The 18,892-nt window shown below is 45.2% G+C and overlaps 2 protein-coding genes across 5 annotated transcripts in view; one reads left to right on the top strand and one right to left on the bottom strand.

Moving 5' to 3' along the window:
- MEMO1 (mediator of cell motility 1) overlaps positions 1 to 12,985 on the bottom strand; it is a 120,571-nt gene extending 107,586 nt beyond the window's left edge. Inside the window, exon 1 of the mRNA XM_044290277.1 lies at positions 12,798 to 12,985. Within this exon, the coding sequence (XP_044146212.1) occupies positions 12,798 to 12,858 (61 nt within the window). The 5' untranslated portion in view covers positions 12,859 to 12,985. The remainder of the gene's footprint in view (positions 1 to 12,797) is intronic.
- Positions 12,986 to 13,020: 35 nt separating this feature from the next.
- Positions 13,021 to 18,892, top strand: part of LOC122934654 (presenilin-2-like) — a 47,859-nt gene continuing 41,987 nt past the window's right edge. For 2 of the 4 annotated variants that reach the window (XM_044290276.1, XM_044290274.1), the window contains exon 1: positions 13,104 to 13,283. The gene's annotated coding sequence lies outside the window, so the exon portion shown is untranslated. Of the gene's footprint in view, positions 13,083 to 13,103; positions 13,284 to 18,892 lie in introns of those variants that run through there. The other 2 variants (XM_044290273.1, XM_044290275.1) reach the window with 2 other exon arrangements.

The following is an 18,892-nucleotide window of genomic DNA, read 5'->3' as shown; positions in this document are numbered from 1 at the left end:
CATGGTGTATCAGGTATGAAATGAATTGTGAGATGTCAATGGTGGCAAAGTACACACAAAAAAAAAATATGGACAAACAAGTGGCCGGGCAGCTGCAGTGAAAAAATATTCATACAAGCAATTACCGTTTTTAAAAATATTATATTCACATATAGAACACCCAAATTGTGTAAGCACATTTAAAACTTCTACCATGGCTTGAAAACCAGACCCTGGCTTTGGGAGGCAGGCTGCATTTCTCAGCTGCACAGTGCTGTTCCTTGTAGAGGAGGGGTATGCATTACACTGTATAATCCGTCAACACCAGCAAAGCTTCAGGTTTCAAATGCAGCTGCACATAAAAGTTAAATACGTGAAACCATGTCACAAAGCTAAAGAGAAATGTTTATGCGTCATATCGCAAGACTTCCTGTGAACGCGCGCGCGCCTGTGTTCACAGGAACTGCAGGTAAGCGAGTGGATCTACAGCCTGCCAGCGGCGATTTTTTTAACCCCTAACAGGTATATTAGACGCTGTTTTGATAACAGCATTTAACCACTTCAGCCCCGCAAGGTGAAACCCCCTTCATGACCAGAGCACTTTTTACACTTCGGCACTACACTACTTTCACCGTTTATCGCTCGGTCATGCAACTTACCATACAAATGAATTTTACCTCCTTTTCTTCTCACTAATAGAGCTTTCATTTGGTGGTATTTCATTGCTGCTGACATTTTTACTTTTTTTGTTATTAATCAAAATGTAACGATTTTTTTGCAAAAAAATGACATTTTACACTTTCAGCTGTAAAATTTTGCAAAAAAAACGACATCCATATATAAATTTTTCGCCAAATTTATTGTTCTACATGTCTTTGATAAAAAAAAAAATGTTTGGGCAAAAAAAAAAAAATGGTTTGGGTAAAAGTTATAGCATTTACAAACTATGGTACAAAAATGTGAATTTCCGCTTTTTGAAACAGCTCTGACTTTGAGCACCTGTCATGATTCCTGAGGGTCTACAATGCCCAAACAGTAGAAAACCCCCACAAATGACCCCATTTCGGAAAGTAGACACCCTAAGGTATTCGCTGATGGGCATAGTGAGTTCATAGAACTTTTTATTTTTTGTCACAAGTTAGCGGAAAATGATGATGATTTTTTATTTTTATTTTTTTTCTTACAAAGTCTCATATTCCACTAACTTGCGACAAAAAATAAAAAATTCTAGGAACTCACCATGCCCCTCACAGAATACCTTGGGGTGTCTTTCCAAAATGGGGTCACTTGTGGGGTAGTTATACTGCCCTGGCAATTTAGGGGCCCAAATGTGTGAGAAGAACTTTGCAATCAAAATGTGTAAAAAATGACCGGTGAAATCCAAAAGGTGCACTTTGGAATATGTGCCCCTTTGCCCACCTTGGCAGCAAAAAAGTGTGACACATCTGGTATAGCCGTACTCAGGAGAAGTTGGGGAATGTGTTTTGGGGTGTCATTTTACATATACCCATGCTGGGTGAGAAAAATATCTTGGTCAAATGCCAACTTTGTATAAAAAAAAATGGGAAAAGTTGTCTTTTCCAAGATGTGTCACACTTTTTTGCTGCCAAGGTGGGCAAAGGGGCACATATTCCAAAGTGCACCTTTCAGATTTTGCAGGCCATTTTTTTACACATTTTGATTGCAAGGTACTTCTCACACATTTGGGCCCCTAAATTGCCAGGGCAGTATAACTACGCCACAAGTGACCCCATTTTGGAAAGAAGACACCCCAAGGTATTCCGTGAGGGGCATGGCGAGTTCCTAGAATTTTTTATTTTTTGTCACAAGTTAGCGGAAAATGATGATTTTTTTCTTCTTCTCTTTTTTCCTTACAAAGTCTCATATTCCACTAACTTGCGACAAAAAATAAAAAATTCTAGGAACTCGCCATGCCCCTCACGGAATACCTTGGGGTGTCTTCTTTCCAAAATGGGGTCACTTGTGGCGTAGTTATACTGCCCTGGCAATTTAGGGGCCCATATGTGTGAGAAGTACTTTGCAATCAAAATCTGTAAAAAATGACCGGTGAAATCCGAAAGGTGCACTTTGGAATATGTGCCCCTTTGCCCACCTTGGCATCAAAAAAGTGTCACACATCTGGTATCGCCGTACTCAGGAGAGTTTGGGGAATGTGTTTTGGGGTGTCATTTTACATATACCCATGCTGGGTGAGAGAAATATCTTGGCAAAAGACAACTTTTCCCATTTTTTTTATACAAAGTTGGCATGTGTGACACTTTTTTGCAGCCTAGATGCGCAAAGGGGCCCAAATTCCTTTTAGGAGGGCATTTTTAGACATTTGGATCCCAGACTTCTTCTCATGCTTTAGGGCCCCTAAAAAGCCAGGGCAGTATAAATACCCCACATGTGACCCCACTTTGGAAAGAAGACACCCCAAGGTATCCAATGAGGGGCCTGGCAAGTTCATAGAATTTTTTTTTTTTTGCATAAGTTAGCGGAAATTGATTTTATTTTTTTTTTCTCACAAAGTCTCACTTTCCGCTAACTTAGGACAAAAATTTAAATCTTTCATGGACTCAATATGCCCCTCAGCAAATACCTTGGGGTGTCTTCTTTCCAAAATGGGGTCAGTTGTGGGGTGTTTGTACTGCCCTGGCATTTGAGGGTCTCCGCAATCATTACATGTATGGCCAGCATTAGGAGTTTCTGCTATTCTCCTTATATTGAGCATACAGGTAATGAGATTTTTTTTTCCGTTCAGCCTCTGGGCTGAAAGAAAATAATGAACGGCACAGATTTCTTCATTCGCATCGATCAATGTGGATGAAAAAATCTCTGCCAAAAAAAAAAATGGAGGGGAAAGGCGTCTGCCAGGACATAGGAGCTCCGCCCTACATCCATACCCACTTAGCTCGTATGCCCTGGCAAACCAGATTTCTCCATTTACATCAATCGATGTGGATGAATAAATCATTGCCGGGATTTTATTATTATTTTTTTTATATATATACACAAAGTGTTTGCCAAAGCATAGGAACGCCGCCTCCTCCTCAGCTCGTATGCCTTGGCAAACGTATCTGTCACTGCAGAGGAGAAAATCCCGTCTTGCAGCGCCGCATACACCGACTTGCGTGTAATCTGACAGCAGCGCAATGCTTCTGTCAGAATGCACATCGGTGCTGCAGCTAGTCAATCGGTTGGTCCACCTGGAAGGTAAAAAAATAAAAAATAAATAAATAACTAACTAAATAAAAAACAGGCCGCAATGCAATAATTTTATTAACTTTGCAACAGAACATATAAACTTTAACTTTTTTAACTGAACATTAACGCGTTTGCTTACTGGTGTGTTTTTTTACCTTTATAGAACAAACCTCTCCTTCCCCATGGGTCAATGTGCAAAGCGCAAATCGCCCAAAGATGTGGCGAAGTGCGTTATGCACTTTGTCCCATGTGAAAGGAGACGTTTGCAGCAGCAGTGAGTGAATGGGCCCTAACAGCCCTGTGTGCCTGTCCTGGTGAGATGATCCCTATGCTAATAGTGTACCTGTGAGTGGTACTTCCGGAAACACTCTCCAAAGCATAGGGCAGGGTGGTCCGGACAGTCAGGACAGAAATAGCGGGTGTCACGCCTTATTCCACTCCTGCTACAGACACGACATCTTTTTCGGGGTGACTGTTGGGTTGAGGTACCAGGAACGACATTGGGGAAATGTCGCTCGTGTAGACGGCTAACTACACTGGTGGATGGGGCCACGGAACCTCCTGGGTACAGGAGGTTCTCGATGATCTCCTCCTGAAATTTGAGGAAGGATCCAGTTCTCCCAGCCTTACTGTAGAGAACAAAACTATTGTACAGAGCCAATTGAATTAAATATACAGACACCTTCTTATACCAGCGTCTGGTGCGTCGGGAAACTAAATACGGAGACAACATCTGGTCATTGAAGTCCACCCCTCCCATGTGGAGGTTATAGTCGTGGACTGAGAGGGGCTTTTCAATGACACGGGTTGCTCGCTCAATTTGTATTGTCGTGTCTGCGTGAATGGAGGAGAGCATGTAAACGTCACGCTTGTCTCTCCATTTCACCGCGAGCAGTTCTTCGTTACACAGTGCGGCCCTCTGCCCCCTTGCAAGACGGGTGGTAACGAGCCGTTGGGGGAGGCCCGCGCGACTAGTTCGCGCGGTACCACAGGCGCCAATCCGTTCTAGAAACAAATGCCTAAAGAGGGCCACACTTGTATAAAAATTGTCCACATAAAGATGGTACCCCTTGCCGAATAAGGGTGACACCAAGTCCCAAACTGTCTTCCCACTGCTCCCCAGGTAGTCAGGGCAACCGACCGGCTCCAGGGTCTGATCTTTTCCCTCATAGACACGAAATTTGTGGGTATAGCCTGTGGCCCTTCTTACAGAGCTTATACAATTTGATCCCATACTGGGCGCGCTTGCTTGGGATGTATTGTTTGAAGCCAAGGCGCCCGGTAAAATGTATCAGGGACTCGTCTATGCAGATGTTTTGCTCTGGGGTATAAATATCTGCAAATTTCTGGTTGAAATGGTTTATGAGGGGCCGAATTTTGTGGAGCCGGTCAAAAGCAGGGTGGCCCCTGGGACGGGAGGCGGTGTTGTCACTAAAGTGCAGGAACCGCAGGATGGCCTCAAAACGTGCCCTGGACATGGCAGCAGAGAACATGGGCATGTGATGAATCGGGTTCGTGGACCAATATGACTGCAATTCATGCTTTTTTGTCAGGCCCATGTTGAGGAGGAGGCCCAGAAAAGTTTTAAGTTCGGAAACTTGGACTGGTTTCCACCGGAAAGGCTGGGCATAAAAGCTTCCCGGGTTAGTGGTGATAAATTGTGTGGCATACCTGTTTGTTTCGGCCACAACTATGTCTAAAAGCTCTGAAGTCAAGAACAGCTCAAAAAATCCCAGGGCCGAACCGATCTGAGCCGTCTCAACCCGAACTCCAGACTGGGCAGTGAAAGGGAAAACTACAGGTGCGGCTGAAGTTGGGGACTGCCAATCAGGGTTTGCCAGCACCTCTGGGATTCTAGGGGCTCTACGGGCACGTCTTTGCGGTGGCTGCGACGGGGTCACTACTGCACGTGCCACCGTACCAGCTTCAACTGCCCTTCTGGTGCTCGCTACTTCACCAGGTTGTACGGCAGTGCTGGTACTAGGTCCAGGGAGGGCTGGGCTGCTGGTGTATGCCTCACCACGTAATCCGACAGCACCAGCCCCACTCTGCTGCTCTTGAAGCGGATCCTGCGGTCTAGCGACACGGGGCCGGGTACGCCTGGTGGTATCAGGGACCTCAGCCTCCTCGTCCGAACTTTGGGTCAGAGAGCCACTGCTTTCTACAGGTTCGTATTCTGACCCGCTGGATTCATCAGATGAGGGTTCCCACTCCTCATCCGACTGGGTCAGAAGCCTGTAGGCCTCTTCAGAAGAATACCCCCTGTTAGACATGTGGGCAACTAAATTTAGGCCTTGCCTGTCTTACAAAGGGGAGGCTAGCGAAGTACCGGAGGCCGCTGCGGTTGATAAAAAATATCAAAACTGATTTTTTTATCGCCGCAGTGCGTGTAAAGTGAATGTGCAGTGATCAAAAAAAAAATTTTTTTTGTCACTGCGGTGGGGCGGGTGTGGGCGAACGCACGTGTGGGCGACCGATCAGGCCTGATCGGGCAAACACTGCGTTTTGGGTGGAGGGCGAACTAAAGTGACACTAGTACTATTATAGATCTGACCGTGATCAGTTTTGATCACTTCCAGATACTATAAAAGTACAAATGCTGATTAGCGATACGCTAATCAGCGAATAACAGACTGCGGTGCGGTGGGCTGGGCGCTAACTGATCGCTAACTACCTAACCAAGGGACCTAAACTATACCTAAAACCTAACGGTCAATAACAGTGAAAAAAAAATGTGACAGTTTGCACTGATCACTTTTTTCTTTTCACTTGTGATTGACAGGGGTGATCAAAGGGTTAATTGGGGTTCAGGGGGGTGATCAGGGGCTAAAGTGTAGTGTTTGGTGTACTCACTGTGAAGCCTGCTCCTCTGCTGGATCCAACCGACGAAAAGAACCAGCAGAGGAGCAGGCAGCCATATATCAGATCATATTTACTAATATGATCTGATATCTGGCACTTTGATTGGCTTTTTTAAAAATCAGCAACCTGCCAGCCACGATCATTGGCTGGCAGGTTGCTGACGAAATACTTCTCGACGAAATGCCGGCGCGAACTGCGCACGCGCGGGCGCATACTCGCGTCATCTCGCGTATATGCGTGACTGTGCGCAGCGCTGCCACCTCCGGACCGCACATCTGCGTTAGGCGGTCCGGAGGTGGTTAATATACCTGCTACCTGGACCTCTGGTGGTCTCTTTTGCTTGGATCAACCACCAGAGGACACAGGCAGCTCTGTAATAAGTAGCACCAAACTACACTAAACCCCCTCATGTCACTTATTAACCCCTTATTAACCCCTGATCACCCCCGTCATTGATCACCCCCCTGTAAGGCTCCATACAGACGTCCGTATGTGTTTTACGGATCCGATCCATGGATCCGTAAAACTCAGACGTCCGTGTTTTACGGATCCATGGATCGGATCCGTAAAACACATACGGACGTCTGAATGGAGCCTTATACACTCCCTGATCACCCCCTTGTCATTGATCACCCCCTTGTCATTGATCACCCCCCTGTAAGGCTCCATTCAGACGTCCGTATGTGTTTTGCGGATCCGATCCGCAAAACACATACGGACGTCTGAATGGAGCCTTACAGGGGGGTGATCACCCCATATAGACTCCCTGATCACCCCCCTGTAAGGCTCCATTTAGACATTTTTTGGGCACAAGTTAGCGGAAATTGATTATTATTATTATTTTTTCTTACAAAGTCTTATATTCCACTAACTTGTGTCAAAAAATAAAATCTCACATGAACTCACCATACCCCTCATGGAATCCAAATGCGTAAGATTTTTTAGACATTTATATTCCAGACTTCTCACGCTTTAGGGCCCCTAAAATGCCAGGGCAGTATAAATACCCCACATGTGACCCCATTTCGGAAAGAAGACACCCCAAGGTATTCGCTGAGGGGCATATTGAGTCCATGAAAGATTGAACTTTTTGTCCCAAGTTAGCGGAAAGGTTGACTTTGTGAGAAAAAACAACAACCCAAAAAAATCAATTTCCGCTAACTTGTGCCCCCCCCAAAAAAAAAAAATCTTCTATGAACTCGCCATGCCCCTCATTGAATACCTTGGGGTGTCTTCTTTCCAAAATGGGGTATTTATACTGTCCTGGCATTTTAGGGGCCCTAAAGCGTGAGAAGAAGTCTAGGATCCAAATGTCTAAAAATGCCCTCCTAAAAGGAATTTGGGCCCCTTTGTGCATCTAGGATGCAAAAAAAGTGTCACACCTGTGGTATCACCGTACTCAGGAGAAGTAGAGCAATGTGTTTTGGGGTGTCTTTTTACATATACCCATGCTGGGTGAGAGAAATATCTCTCTATAATGACAACTTTGTATAATTTTTTTTTTGAAAAGTTGACTTTTAGAGAGATATTTCTCTCACCCAGCATAGGTATTTGTAAAAATACACCCCAAAACACATTGCCCTACTTCTTCCGAGTACGGCGATACCACGTGTGACACTTTTTTTCAGCCTAGGTGGGCAAATGGGCCCACATTCCAAAGAACACCTTTAGGATTTCACAGGGCATTTTTTTTTTTTTTACACATTTTGATTTCAAACTACTTCTCACGCATTAGGGCCCCTAAAATGCCAGGGCAGTATAACTACCCCACAAGTCACCCCATTTTGGAAAGAAGACACCCCAAGGTATTCCGTGAGGGGCATGGCGAGTTCCTAGAATTTTTTATTTTTTGTCACAAGTTAGCAGAAAATTATGATTTTTTTTTCTTGCAAAGTCTCATATTCCACTAACTTGTGACAAAAAATAAAAACTTCCATGAACTCCCTATGCCCATCACGAAGTACCTTGGGGTGTCTTCTTTCCAAAATGAGGTCACTTGTGCGGTAGTTATACTGCCCTGGCATTTTAGGGGCCCTAAAGCGTGAGAAGTAGTTTGAAATCAAAATGTGTAAAAAAAATGCCCTGTGAAATCCTAAAGGGTGCTCTTTGGAATTTGGGCCCATTTGCCCACCTAGGCTGCAAAAAAGTGTCACACATGTGGTATCGCTGTACTCAGGAGAAGTAGGGCTATGTGTTTTGGGGTGTCTTTTTACATATACCCATGCTTGGTGAGAGAAATATCTCTGCAAAAGACAACTTTTCCCTTTTTTTTTTTAATTTTTTTTTTTTATACAAAGTTGTCATTTGACTGAGATATTTATCTCACCCAGCATGGGCATGTGTAAAAAGACACCCAAAACACATTGCCCAACTTCTCCTGAGTACGGTGATACCACATGTGTGACACTTTTTTGCAGCCTAGATGGGCAAAGGGGCCCAAATTCTAAAGAGCACCTTTAGGATTTCACAGGGCATTTATTTTTTATTTTTTTACACATTTTGATTTCAACCTACTTCTCACGCATTAGGGCCCCGAAAATGCCAGGGCAGTATAACTACCCCACAAGTGACCCCATTTTGGAAAGAAGACACCCCAATATATTTCGTGATGAGCATAGCGAGTTCATGGAAGTTTTAATTTTTTGTCACAAGTTAGTGGATATGAGACTTTGTAAGGAAAAACATAATAATTTTCCGCTAACTTGTGACAAAAAATAAAAAGTTCTATGAACTCACTATGCCCATCAGCGAATACCTTAGGGTGTCTACTTTCCGAAATGGGTCATTTGTGGGGGGGGGGGGGGGGTTCTACTGTCTGGGCATTGTAGAACCTCAGGAAACATGACAGGTGCTCAGAAAGTCAGAGCTGCTTCAAAAAGCGGAAATTCACATTTTTGTACCATAGTTTGTAAACGCTATAACTTTTACCCAAACCATTTATTTTTTACCCAAACATTTGTTTTTTATCAAAGACATGTAGATCAATAAATTGTCAGCATCAATGAAATACCACCAAATGAAAGCTCTATTAGTGAGAAGAAAAGGAGGTAAAATTCATTTGGGTGGTAAGTTGCATGACCGAGCAATAAACGGTGAAAGTAGTGTAGTGCAGAATTGTAAAAAGTGGTCTGGTCATTAAGGGTGTTTAAGCTAGGGGGGCTGAGGTGGTTAATACAAAGTAGTCCCTTGGCTCCTGAAGTCAACTGTCTACAGTCATAATAAAGAAGAGCACAATAGGCAACGCACACTATGGCGTCCTGCACACGACTGAGGACCGCAAACCACAGGCACCGGTCGTTTACATTCCGCATTGGGGTGCGGACGCATTGACTTGAATAGATCCGCGATTTGCAGTGAAAGATAGGACATGTCCTATCTTTTGCTGCGCGGAGGCACGGACACAGAAACGCACAGAAGCCCTTTAATGGGCTTCCACACAGCATCTTGCAGATCGTGGATCCATTCAATGGGTCCCACCACAATACGGAGTTCACACGGCCGATGCCTGTGGCACGGCAGCTCATGTTCGTGTGCAGGAGGGCTAAGGCTTATTTTACGGAACGCCTCTGTGATGTCAGTGACATTTTTCCCTCAGTTTTCCTTTGGTCTGCTTCAGCATTTCCTGCATCTGTCAACCATCAGTGAAAACGGACATGCTTTCAGTGTGCTTCAGGTTTTTTTTCTCTGACCCACTGACTTGAATGGACTGGTCCTGCATGAGAAACAGATAAAGATAGAACATGCCACAATTTTTCCTGAATGGACATATGGAGTCAGTGGAAAACAATGCTCATGTGAATGTACCTTCTGAGGTTGAATCCGACCAAGGATAACATCTGCATGGAGTTTGCCTGTAAGTACACTGCAATCAGCTAGACTTTATGATCAATTATTATGATACACTCGCCCTGGGAAATGCGGTCAACACATGGACAGTATTTCCCAAAACGATCGAAGTGGTGTGCGCGAGCCCTAACTATTAAAAAGGCAGCACAAAGTTTAAAGTGCTAAATTTGGTCCACAACATAAACATTTTTCGGACTATAAGGCTACTTTCACATTAGCGTTCGGAGCTCCGCTTGCGAGTTCCGTTTGAAGGCTCTCACAAACAGCCCCGAACTGATCCGTCCAGCCCTAATGAATTCTGAGTGGATGTGGATCCACTCAGAATGCATCAGTCTGGCACCGTCCAGAGTTACAATGGAAGTCAAAGGGGCGGATCCGTTCGAAGGTGACACAATATGGTGCATTTTTTAAACGGATCCGCTCCCCCAATTCCTTTCAATGTAAACTCTGGACGGATCCGTCTGAATACAAATTGTACTTAGACTTTTTTAGTAAAATATAATGCAGACGATTCCGTCTGAATGGATACCATCGTTTGCATTATAGGAGCGGATCTGTCTGTACAAATACCAGACGGATCCGCTCCGAACGCAAGTGTGAACGTAGCCTAAGATGCACCTTTTCCCCTCAAAAGTGGGAGAAACAGCAGTGTGTCCTATAGTCCAAATGCTAATTACCTCTTCCATAATGGACACAGAGGCCACAGCCCGAAGTCTCTTAAGCCAGAAGGTATAGATTCCCTGGTATTAATCTAGAGACAGACTACAGAGAGAAGTTTCAGACTTATGTCTTTTTTCATCAAACTATATAAAGAAAGAAGCAAAGTTAGGGTACTTTCACACTAGCGGTTTTCTTTTCCGGCACTGAGTTCCATCAAAAGGGCTCAATGCTGGAAAATAACTGATCAGTTTTATCCCCATGGATTCTGAATGGAGAGTAATCCGTTCAGGATGTCTTCAGTTCAGTCATTTTGACTGATCAGGCAAAAGAGAAAACCGAAAAACTGAAGACTTGCCTGAATGCCGGATCCAGCATTTTTTTTCCATAGGAATGTATTAGTGCCGGATCCGTCCTTTTCGGTCTGCGCATGCACAAAAAATCTGTTATTTTTAAGACTGACCCGGATCCTAATCAGTCTTACTAAAGCCATCAGTTGGCATAAGTTATGCCGGATCACTCTGCCGCAAGTGTGAAAGTAGCCTTATACAGTAAGGCCTCTTTCACACTTGCGTTGTCCGGATCCGGCGTGTACTCCACTTGCCGGAATTACACGCTGGATCCGGAAAAAAGCAAGTGTACTGAAAGCATTTGAAGACAGATCCGTCTTCAAAATGCTTTCAGTGTTACTATGGCACCCAGGACGCTATTAAAGTCCTGGTTGCCATAGTAGGAGCGGGGAAGCAGTATACTTACCATCCGTGCGGCTCCTGGGGCGCTCTAGAGTGATGTCAGAGCACCCCATGCGCATGGATGACGTGCCATGCGATCACGTCATCCATGCGCCTGGGGCGCCCTGACGTCACTCTGGAGCGCCCCGGGAGCCACACAGATGGTAAGTATGCTGCTCCCCCGCTCCACTTTACCATGGCTGCCAGGACTTTAGCGTCCCGGCAGCCATGGTAACCACTCTAAAAAAGCTAAACGTCGTATCCGGCAACGCGCCGAAACGACGTTTAGCTTAAGGCCGGATCCGTATCAATGCCTTTCAATGGGCATTCATTCCGGATCCGGCCTTGCGGCAAGTCTTCAGTTTTTTTGGCCGGAGCAAAAAGCACAGCGCAGCAAACTGAAGACATCCTGATGCATCCTGAACGTATTTCACTCCATTCAGAATGCATTAGGATAATCCTGATCAGGATTCTTCCAGCATAGAGCCCCGACGACTGAACTCTATGCCGGAAGACAATAACGCAGGTGTGAAAGAGCCCTAAGCTTGTCAGCACAGCAAAGCCAGAGAGCAACAGAAGTAGCAGAGTTGAGTTTGTTTGCCTGCCTGCCAGAGTTAATGCTAACGCCTGCTGAAACTGTTGGAGAAATGTTTATTCAAGTAAAGCTGCTATTGAACTTCATCACAAGGTCTGGATTCAATGTATTTCTTCAAATCCCTTGATTATTCCCCCTATTTGCTCTGCTCCGCACGACAACGCCTGGGTTCCAGCGTATCCAGGTAGGAGCACTGTAACACGTGCACCAACATTAAGGGACATTTAGGCCACCCTACACCTGGGTACCATCTACTACATCACTAAATGGGGCCCTGTGCCCTTGTTACTTCACTGCAACTGGCGTCACAAAAAACATTTGCTTTAAGGGTCCCATGGCCGTTGCCTTGTGTCACACGTTTGTACACTGCCGAGGTACAGTATATACGTTTCATTACTTAGCTGTGGAATGCGTTTGTGGAGATAGACATATATTCTGCCCACATATCTTCTGGTTTCCATTCCATTGATGACCACTACAATCAGCCTGACATCCGACCGCTTCAAGGGAACAATAGGTTGTACCCAAAGGAAGACTAAACCAGATTGCTCCTATCATGGGGGCATTTCTGGGGCGCTGCAGAGCGATTGGAAGTCTGGAGCTGGGGAGACAAGTTTTGGCGTACGCCGGTCACTACAATGTCACCTCCATTGTTTGCATTTGGCCAGTCAGACACTTTGGGCTCACAGATCTACTAGAAGAAACTCCTAGATGCAAGATAATGAATGGTATACAGAATATTTTACAGCACAATAGCCCTCAAATGTCAGGGGAGATGGGCAAATAACCCCAAAATACAGTCCCACTAACTTCAGTCAGTGCTCCCCAACTTTGAAGCAACACAGAACACAATAGCTGACTCCACCCCTCCCCCACACAGGACCCTCTGTGGTTCCCCTCCCCCACCTCAGGCCCCGTACCTGAGGCAGTGTACCAGCTCCCAGCATGGCTCGCCTCTCTGCACAGCGCTCGGTTGGACATCTTCGTGCTGGAGCCGCCTATGATGTGTGCCCGTGGGGAGCTGGGAGGATGAGATGGCTCTATAGACAGTGTGTTCACACCCTGTGCTCTGTCTATGCCGTCCACCGCCCTGCTTCTGTTAGGGGGGTCACATGGTAAACCAGAAACTAGATCGAGACTTGAACCGCATCAAATCAGTACGGTGGCCGCGCGGGGTCAATGCGGAAGCGGGCGCCTCCTCACAGGTAAAACATTGATTTGTTGTGTGCTACACCGGCTTATGAAGCATTCGCACTTTGCTTCGTAGTGCATAGCAGAACCCGGGATTTGGAGTCGGGTTCTATTAAATCTTGCTGCGTGAGTTTCCACTGTTTGGATGAAATTTTCGGGACTGACTTTGTCTCTGGTTTTTTATCATCATTATTTGATATCAGTTCCCATTAACGGTAGGTTCTATAAGTGTGAAAGTTGGTAATTTTGGTAAGAAAACCTTTTAGGTGGAGTTATCCGTTAACTATAGAAGTAATGCCGGAGCCAAGACCTTAAAGGGGCCCTTCATAAACACAGCTGAGGGCTGCATGCCCCCAGTATGCCATCAGGAGTGCCTATGAACATATACAGGTATTTTGGGCAAACAGGAGAGGTGGGAACTCATTATATCCAGCGCTGGCTCCAGGTTCATGTGGGCCCTTGGGCGATAAATCCCAGTGGGCCCCCATGAGTCATTTTTTTTACATTGACATGTCCCCCTGTGGCTCCCACATGGTATAATGACCCCCAGTGGCCCCTATACAGTATAATGACTACTACTGAATGGAGGGTCACTGTGGGGTCATTATACTGTGAGGGCCCTTTACATAGTATAATGACCCCCAGTGTCCCCCATTTAGTATAATGATCACCAATGACCCCCCATTCAGAATAATGACCCCCAGTAGCCCCCACACTGGGGGAATACTGTATGGAGGGGGCTCTGGGGGTCATTATACTGAATGGAGGGTCATTGGTGATCATTATACTAAATGGGGGACACTGGGGGTCATTATACTATGTAAAGGGCCCTCACAGTATAATGACCCCACAGTGACCCTCCATTCAGAAAAATGACCCGAGTCGCCCCCACACTGGGGGTTATACTGTATGGAGGGGGCACGAGGGGTTATTATATTTAATGGGGGCTCTGGTGGTCATTATGCTAAATGGAGTGTCAATGGGGATCATTATACTAAATGGGGGGCACTGGGAGTCATTATACTGTGTAAGGGGCCCTCACAGTGTGATAAATGACCCCCCAGTGGCCCCCTCACTTGCCTATCATTGCAGGGGAGCTGGTGGTCCTGTCATTCACTAACCGCAGCTCCCTGCGCTCCTTCTCTCCGGCGGCCGCTGCAGCAGTGAGCCAGGCCTGGAGGAGAGAAGGAGATGTGCAGTGATGTAGCTAGAACTGACAGGGCCCCACAGCAAATTTTAGTACGCCCCCCTCCCCCCATGTGTGTTCACATCACGTTTTTCCTATCGGTTTGATGTATACAAATGTGCAGCACTCCACATTTTTGTATCCTGCAGAGTCAAGTAAAAAATGCATACGTTAACGTATATTTTTTTTACAATGGAACTGTATGGTGAACGGACGCCACTGTACGGCATCAGTCTGAGGCATCTGGTAACGCATACATTTTTGGTATGCATTAAATTGATGGCACTAATGGGATGTGAACCCAGCCCCAGTGTCAGAATAAGCACCAGTACACAGCGGAGCAGCGTTTCGGAGAGGGGAGGCCGCCATGTACTGACAGAGCGCTACCTGGTCCTGGTGGTTAGGGGTGAGGACTGGGCTTCCCAAGGATCATTTTCTACTGGGAAATACAGGGCACAGTATAATACACTAGAATCTATATAATATAAAGATATTAGCCCTACCCCAGAATAATAATACAATTAGGGGGTCATTTATTATATAGAAATACGTCTATGTTAGGCGTATTTCTGACACAGATTGTGGCGCAAAGTCCTTAACACCGCAATCTGTATCTTTTCCCACTCATGCCAGGTCTAAAAAAAGTGGTGTGGGCATGGAAGGGGATACAGTTATGGCCATGTAGTTATTGGATACCACCGCCATACAATGATAAAACCACCATATAGTGACCGGATAAAAGGGTATAAGAGGGCACAGTACAGGGAATGACTATGGGCACTGCACAGGGTGTGGTAAGAGGGCACAATGCAGGGTATTAAGGGGCACAGTACGGGGTGGGGGGCACAGTCACATGACCCTGTGACGTTAGAAGGTCCTTATGGTGAATGCTGTTCAGATGCCACCATAATGAGAGGCAGAGGAGTGAGACAGGGGCCCTGGATGGACAGGAGGGGTGGACACAGCAAGTAGGGGGAAGGGGCTCTGAGGGGGATTCATACAAGAAGTAGGGGCAGGAGGTCTGTGCATGGCAGCAATAGGAGATAGGAGGGTGAAACAGGAGCTCTGGATACATGAGGGAGGAAAGGAGACAGCAGGGGCCCTATGAGGATGAGATAGGACAGAATATGTGGGGGGGGGGGGGGGCAGGTGTCATGGAGACAAACTGCTTAATGTAACACAACTAAATAGAATAAAGCAGCATAACGAAGAGTCCCCCCCCCCCCCCCCCTTCTGTCCCACAGACAAGAGACAGTCACAGTGCAGACTCACTCACAGACTGTCTTCACACTTCTCTGCTCCAGCTCCAGCCCTGCGGTCTCTCTCCTCAGGCAGCATGTGTCCTGTGTAGAGAGGGCGTGTTCTGAGTCTCTGCAGCTGAGGGGGCCCACCAAAGGGGTACTGCGTAAGTGAAATGACAGCAGTGAGAGCTCCCATCTGTATTGATGGAAGTGCTCATAGCAGCTCAGTGGGCCCCCCCAGGAGCATTGGGCCCCGGCACTTGCCCGGGGATGCCGGGTTAAGACGCCGGCCCTGATTATATCTATCACCACAAGAACACCCTGCTTATCACTAGTGTTAAGCGAACTTGTGTTTTAAGTTCAGTGTCTAAAGTTCGAGTTCAGGTTATTGAAGTATCCCGTTATGGATTCTAAATTCCGTTATGGTCCATGGTAGCGGAATCCATAACGGGATACTTTGATAACCCAAACTTTAGACGCCGAACTTAAAACACAAGTTCGCTCAATGCTACTGATCACTGATTATAGTATAAGGACAGGGGAGAACACAGGAGAGGGGAGGACTGATTATCTATCACCACTAGAACACCCTGCTTATCACTGATTATAGTATAAGTACAGGAGAGGGGAGGACTTATTATTTAACACCACTAAAGCACCCTGCTTATCACTGATTATAGTATAAGGATATGAGAGAACACAGAAAAGGTGAGAACTGATTTTCTATCACCACTAGAACACCCTGCTTATCACCATTTATAGTATAAGGACAAGAGAGAACATAAGAGAGGTGAGAACTGATTATCTATCACCACTAGAACACACCTCTTATCACTTATCACAGTTTATAGTATAAAGGGACAGGGGAGAACACAGGAGAGGTGAGAACTGATTATCACTGTTTATAGTATAAGGATAGGAGAGATGAGAACTGATTATCACCATTTTATAGTATAAGGACAAGGGAGAACATAGGAGAGGTGAGAATGTATTATCTATCGCCACTGGAGCACCCTGCTTTTCATTGTTTATAGTATAAGGACATGAGAGAACACAGGATAAGTGAGAGCTGATTTTCTATAACCACTAGAACACCCTGCTTGTCACTGATTATAGTATAAGGATAGGGGAGAACACAGGAGAGGTGAAAATGTATTATCTATCACCACTGGAACACTCCTGTGTATCACTGATTATAGTATAAGTACAGGAGAGGGGGGGGGGGGGCTGATTATTTAGCACCACTGGAGCACCCTGCTTATCACTGTTTATAGTATAAGGACATGAGAGAACACAGGAGAAGTGAGAGCTGATTATAGTATAAGGACAGAGGAGAACACAGGAGAGGTGAGGACTGATTATCACCACTAGAACATCCTGCTTATCACTTTTCTGGATATATAAGGCTTAGATTGATAGAACATAAAATATCTTTATGATTTCAAAACTTATAAATTTATATGAAATATTACACAATATTAATAAGGCCTCTTGCACACGACCGTATGGCTTTTTCAGTATTTTGCGGTCCGCATAAAAAGGAACCGGAAAAAAATACAGATGGCGTCTGTGTGCATTCTGTATTTTGCGGAATGGAACATCTGGCCCCTGATAGAACAGTACTATCCTTGTCTGTTATGCGGACAATAATAGGACATGTTCTATCTTTGAACAGAACGGAAATACGGAAACTGAAGGCATATGGAGTACCTTTTAGTTTTTTTGCGGATCCATTGAAATGAATGGTTCCGTATACGGAACCAAACGGGAAAAAAAAAAATTTTGTGTGCAAGAGGCCTAAGAGATTTTTTTTTTAAGATGAAGTTTAAGGGCACAACTACACTGCAACATTTGTCGTGCAACAATTTTCATAATGAAAGTCTATGGTGTCGCAATGCGTCACAGAAAAATCCATTTCTAATAGATTTTTTTGCAACTGTCACAGTTGCAGTGCGACACCATAGACTATCATTATAAAAATTGTCGCGCGACAGTGATGCAACAAAATGTCGCGCAAAAAATGACATTGTGTAGACCTAGCCTAAGGCCCCTTTCACACGGGCGAGTTTTCCGTGCGGGTGCGAAGCGTGAAGTGAACGCATTGCACCCGCACTGAATCCTGACCCATTCATTTCTATGGGGCTGTGCACATGAGCAGTGATTTTCACGCATCACTTGTGCGTTGAGTGAAAATCGCAGCATGCTCTATATTGTGCGATTTTTCACGTGACGCAGGCCCCATAGAAGTGAATGGGGTGCGTGAAAATCGCATAGCATCTGCAAGCAAGTGCGGATGCGGTGCGATTTTTCACGCATCGTTGCTAGGTGACAGTCTATTCACTGAATTATTTTCCCTTATAACATGGTTATAAGGGAAGATAATAGCATTCTGAATACAGAATGCATAGTAAACTAGCGCTGGAAGGGTTAAAACAAAATAAAAAATGGTTTAACTCACCTGAGTCCACTTGATCGCGGCCCGGCATCTGTCCTTTGTTGAATAGGATCTGTGGTGAGCATTGCAATAATTACAGGACCTTTGATGACGTCACTCCGGTCATCACATGGTATACGTCACATGATTTTTTACCATGGTGACGTAGTTTACTATGCATTCTGTATTCAGAATGCTATTATTTTCCCTTATAACCATGTTATAAGGAAAAATAATACAATCTTCAGAACATCAATCCCAAGCCCGAACTTCTGTGAAGAAGTTCAGGTTTGGGTACCAAACATGCGCAATTTTTCTCACGCGAGTGCCAAACGCATGACAATGTTTTGCACTCACGCAGAAAAATTGCGCATTTTCCCGCAACGCACACGCCTCTTATCCGGGCCAAAAATATGACGCCCGTGTGAAAGAGGCCTAAGACTCTGACTCCCAAAACTAGCTTTGATTCTGATTCCACAACCCTGCAAATAATTGCCCTGATATTTGGCCAGTGTAATAGGGCCCTAACTAGGGATCGACCGATATAGATTTTTTAGGGCCGATACCGATAATTTGTGAACTTTCAGGCCGATAGCTGATAATTTATACCGATATTCTGGGAATTTTTATTTAAAAAAAAAATAAATAAAATTCCTACGCAAATCTGCTGAAAATTTATGTTTATTGTTAATGTGTAGGTTATTTTTTGTAAATCTTTCTTTTTCATTTATACTTAATATATAATTTTTTTTTTTTTTTACACTAACTTTTAGGGACTAGAACCCTTGTCCTATTCACCCTGATAGAGATCTATCAGGGTGAATAGGAGCTCACACTGTCCCTGCTGCTGTGTGCTTTGTGCACAGAGCAGCATGGAGCTTACTATGACAGCCAGGGCTTCAATAGCGTCCTGGCTGCCATGGTAACCGATCGGAGCCCCAGCATTACACTGCTGGGGCTCCG

The sequence above is a fragment of the Bufo gargarizans genome, chromosome 4 (assembly GCF_014858855.1).
Source record: "Bufo gargarizans isolate SCDJY-AF-19 chromosome 4, ASM1485885v1, whole genome shotgun sequence".
NCBI lineage: Eukaryota > Metazoa > Chordata > Amphibia > Anura > Bufonidae > Bufo > Bufo gargarizans.
The sequence above is the reverse complement of the archived record's forward strand: the minus strand, read 5'-3'. Positions and strand labels throughout refer to the sequence as shown.